Below are 4,933 nucleotides of genomic sequence, written 5' to 3' on the forward strand. Positions count from 1 at the left end.
TGCTGACTGCCTGCTATTCTGGTTTACTTAAGATGTTCCAGCAGACAGCTGGTAAATTGATTTCCCCTAATGCCTACAAAGACATATGCCATTTTCCAGTTTTCACATAGCACAGTCAATACTTGCTGGCAGCCTCCTTGATCCCCAGATCTTTGGGTGCTTCACTGCAAAAAGAGGATTTGGGGATTGGGAATCCAGGGACATCTGAATGTCTGCCAGGATGGAGGGGTTTGTGGTGATGCTTTCCTTAGCAACCCCAGGAAAACCAAGAAAACATCATTGTATAGGAGGAAAGAGGATCTGGCTGGGTATTGGTGGTTAAAATGTAAAATGCTATCCCAAAATGGCTTCCCCTTGGTTGTCCAAATTCAAGTTCATACAAGACTAAATAGTAGTAGAAATAATAAAAAAGAACCCACAAGTTGAGCAATGAAACAGGGAAAATAGGGGAAGAAGAATGTGAAAAATGCTGACCAAATGCTGAAGCAAAACAAAGACAAAAAGGGAAGTGAGATCGTTCGACTGCTACCCAGGAATGTGTCCTCCTTCTTTCCCAAGGGACCTCCCTTCAGTGTGAGGTTTGTCACAGCATAGGAAAAAGCTGCTCTGGCTCCATGAAAACCTGTAGTGGTGGTGAAGATACCTGCGGCATCATTCTGCATGAGGTCGTGATAGGTAGGTGAGAAATCCACTATGGCTGTGTGCCAGCGCAGCTTTTGGAGCAGGCCTGGGGGCAGGGTCTCTTTCCCCACGTCTGCCACTGGTCTTACAGGGAGTCCCTGGATAAGCTGTTCATTCTCCTTTTCACTGATCAGGGTGGTCTGTGATGGGAAAAGCTCTCTATTCTTCGGTCTTGAGCAGCAGTTTCCTACTGGGAAGGCTTGGTTCTTAGTTGTGGAGGGGAGGACCTAGGCAGCATACTGGGAGGAGACACTGGCTTTTAATTCTGGGTAAGGTGAGTAGTTGAGTTGAGAGGCTGGACCATGAGGGACACAGGCTGCTGGCATCTAGCACTGAAGGTGCTCTGGCCATGGGTGGAGGGACTAACTGGTCTGCACCTGACTTCCCTTCCTCCAGCAGAGAAGAGGACACCAGGCAGCCTGGTGGCACTACCACAGTTGAGCTACCACCATGTCCCCATGATTGACAAGCCAAAGATGGGTGCTGAGCCCTGACACAGCTGCACACTTGGTTAGTGGCATGGCCTTGGTCATTGCCCAGCTTCAGCAATGTGACTGTTGGCTTTTGAACTGGAGGTTTTCTCATACCCTACCAGCTTTGGTGCTGGCAGCTCCAGTCATTGTTTTGCTTCTGCTTGTGCAAAGCCACCCATCTTCCTCAGAGTACTGGTGGGGCCTCAGTAGACTGCAGTGTAACTGATCTGCCTCCTGCACACCTTTTGAGTTTGGTTCATGGGAAAGACTAGACTTGCCTCTTTCAGGATGCTTGTGGCTGTGATGGACTGTGTGCTCTGTGAACTGTTCAGGAAGAAGCATGGGCTGTGGGTCTGAGGCATGCAGGTCATGCCATAAGCTCTGTAGTTGGGACATCACCCCACATCTCTGTGGCTAAGGTGAACATCTGCAACAAGGCCAGCTGGCTGTGAGGGGGCATGCTTTCCTCTTGCCTTTAACAATGTGGAGAAGGAGAAATTCCTTACTAGTGTCTCAGGTGTGATGGCACCTTTGTTCCTCTGAGGATCCTCTAGGATCACTGGTTCTGCTTTTGGGGTGGCTTCACTATCCCCATACTCCTCCCAGGTTCCAGGGTGGCTGCTTAGCAGTTGCTACTATAGGAATTAATGGAAGGGGAAGGAGAAGGGAGTACCCTGTGATTAAAGACTTGGTGCTGCCTTCCATTGCGTTACAGGGGGGATGGCAATCCCTTCGTCCATCAAGTCCTGCTTGCCATCCAACATCTGCAATCTTGGCCCTATCACCATGAACTATGGGAAGGTAAAAGCAAGGAGCCACTTGGCTTGCTGCACGGGCCACAGCTGTCAAACAATCTCTGTCTCGTGTAAGCCTCCTTTTTTCCTCTCCCCTCTCTCTCTACCCTGACCTGAGGTGAGGCTTTCCAGGCTAAGCCATCACCTTGTTCGTTCCTCTCATTCCCTTGTTAAAATCAGCTATGGCCCATCTCTTTCCTTCCAGTGCCACCAGAGGACAATGTCCCCAATGGATACCAGTGTCCTGCCTGCTACAGCGTGGACTCCTTCCAGTGTGGTAATGACATTGTAAACTGCACTGGATCTGAAACCCAGTGTGTTGACCTTGCTGGCTTAATGAATTCTGGTAACTACTTTTTCTGGGGAGGGGCATCTTTCTTCTTTTTTATTAAATGGGTGAAACCAGTCTAAGATGAAGCATCACAGAGAAATAAAAATGGGCAAAAAGAGTGAAGGTAAAAAAGAGGAAGAGAAACAGAACTGAAAGGAAACATGATTAAAGCTGACAAAAGGGCAGGGGTGGTTTTTTTCTTCTTCCTTCCCCATCATGCATGGATAACTGTTGGGATTCCTCACATCATGGCATAACTGAAGTCAAGAGCAGAACTGCACTCCTGAAGCAATCTGATACATGGGCATGTAATAGATCTGACCAAGACCCTGAACCTGCTGGCCCTAGCTAGGATGCATGAGGATGAATCTGGATCTGAGCTGGCTTCCCATTTAGTGGAGGTTCAGGAGAAACTACCACAGAGCCATTGTCTTTCTCATGAAGTGATGCTGGCCACTGAGGACAAGACACTGTTTGTTGTATTGGTGCCTTTTCTCCTAGAGACATATGTCCCTCCCCATGAATGCTGCAGCTGAAACTTTGGGGTACACAAAGATCTTCCCTGTAAGGGAACTCCAGCCTTTGAAGGGCTGGGTCACCAGCAGCATGTAATGCTCTCCTTCACAAGTCCTTTTCCCATCTCAGGAGCTGTCATTAGAGAGACAAAAATAGACAAGCAAACTCCCTAGTAACTCCCTTTCCTCCCCTGCTGCAGGTGAAAGACTTCCACATCTCATGGCAGTGCCATGCTCCAGCAGGCAGGAAAAACATTGTGGAAATTAAGGGCAATGGCACCTGCTGTAGAAGTAGACTGGAAAAAAAATATATCTTGTGTATAGTTAGGGATGAAGTTTCTCTGTGTTGATAATATTGCCAGGTGATGATATGATGCCTGAAGGTCTTTGACATACACTTTATAGATGTGTTATCCAAGCCCTGAATTAGAATGTGGTTCACAGAGATAATGTGAAGGAAAACAAGCATTTTCTTAGTCACAGCAATGGAAATAGAGTGGTGCAATTAATTCAGTGTACCACTGAAATAAAAAATGTGCCTAATTTGTCTTGACTTCATTGATCAGCCATTGTAAATAGAAGAGACCTGTGTGGTATGATGAGCTCTGCAGAGGAAGCAGTGCTGTAGGGGAGCAAAGGAAGGTGAGGAACAAATGAAGTGCCCTTATATGTTATTTGTATTTGAGATAAAAACATCCAGCAGAATACTCCAGACCTCCACAGCCTGCGCAGAGAGAAAAATGAACAGTATGAGCAAAAAAAAGCAACAGGAGCAAGAATATCTGAATAGGGAGTTAGGCACTCAGCACCTTCTGAGGTCGTCTTCTCGGGTGGTTGCTCCATTGTTGGTAAAGGACAAGTTCAGGTTTCAGGTTCTCCCTCAGTGGGCATGTGAACAGGTTTTCCCTGTTGGTTTGGCTAAATCCTGTAAGGCCTTAAAGAACTGATTTCTTTGAATAAATGCCTCAGTCTGTAGTATCTTTGAGACTTCTTACCTCCATCTCAAATTTGTCATCCAGTTCATCAAATCCAGTTCAAATGTCATGAAAGGGTCAGAGAGAGGAGACAAAGAACACCTGAAGTACTGTCACACAGCCCTGCTTTCTTTAGGAAGCTAGACAAAGTTTAAAAAGAGGAATCTTTAAATGAGAGAAATAAAACTATTTAAAAGATTTTAATTTTAAAGTGTTTAGACTTTAAAAAAAAATAATCTTTATTTAGCAGAAAGAAAAGACAACCTAAACCCTTTGTATTTCAAGACAATCAAGGTGGCCTTGCTGCTTCTTCAAACTCATTCAGGGGATGGGAACAGACAGGAATGTATTGGTGGGTTTGAAGCCAACTGGATGTAAGGAATGGGCAGTTCTTGGGGTGGAAATGGGGACCTCGTTGACCAGCGAGGGACTAGTTGTGGAGACTGATTCTCCTGATGCGTGGCATGTGCTTCTTCTCCTTTTTAGGTGGACTGTCTCTGAAAGCTGCCATGAAGGGTTGCACCACCATTTCTGAATGCAATATGGTAGGAGATGGAAAAAACAACCTGGGGATGATGGACATAAAGTTAAGGCGGTTCCAATGCAAACCAGCTTCTACTTTGGCCAGACTGAGTTCTGGGTTTGCCCCTCCAGACACCCTCTTCTTCCCTGTCCTGTCAGGATTCATCTTGGTGAAAGTATTTTTCTGACTTTCTCTAGTACTGGATTAAGCAAAGTCCACGACAAACTCCAGCCGTGGTTTGCACCATGTCCTGTTTGCTGTGACTTCTCCTGTGTGGGGAGTTTGTTTCCAGATTAGCTCTTCTTCTTTCGTAATTTCACAGAATAAAGACAGTACTTACAATTCTTTTGTTTCCTCATTGATTTAATCTGTTTAAAGCTTCATAGGTTCAATTTTGGTTGGTTGTGTGTTACATTCTCTTGAGTGCTTTGTCCATACTGGAACCAGGGGAGAGTTCACAAGGTGCCCATACACTGCACAGGCAACGAGAGGTCTCAAGGCAGCCTTAGAGTCTACATCCACTATCTCAGGATAAGTAGTAAGTTTCAAAGCCATTTTTCCAGGCTCTGAAAAGGACTGGAATTGAGTTCCTGGGAGATTCATTCTGATTAGAGAGGTAGCTTGCCCCTTTTTCCCTCCCTT

The 4,933-nt window shown here is 45.9% G+C and overlaps 1 protein-coding gene across 1 annotated transcript in view; it reads left to right on the forward strand.

Annotated features, from left to right (window-relative positions):
* Positions 1–4,478, forward strand: part of LOC104532152 (phospholipase A2 inhibitor subunit gamma B) — a 5,168-nt gene extending 690 nt beyond the window's left edge. The window contains exons 2-5 of the mRNA XM_010177278.2: positions 559–675; positions 1,870–2,019; positions 2,154–2,294; positions 4,255–4,478. Coding sequence (XP_010175580.1) covers positions 559–675; positions 1,870–2,019; positions 2,154–2,294; positions 4,255–4,478 — 632 coding nt within the window. The remainder of the gene's footprint in view (positions 1–558; positions 676–1,869; positions 2,020–2,153; positions 2,295–4,254) is intronic.
* The last annotated feature ends 455 nt before the right edge of the window (positions 4,479–4,933 follow it).

Source organism: Antrostomus carolinensis, unplaced genomic scaffold (assembly GCF_000700745.2).
Source record: "Antrostomus carolinensis isolate BGI_N321 unplaced genomic scaffold, ASM70074v2 scaffold9771, whole genome shotgun sequence".
Classification (NCBI taxonomy): Eukaryota; Metazoa; Chordata; class Aves; order Caprimulgiformes; family Caprimulgidae; genus Antrostomus; species Antrostomus carolinensis.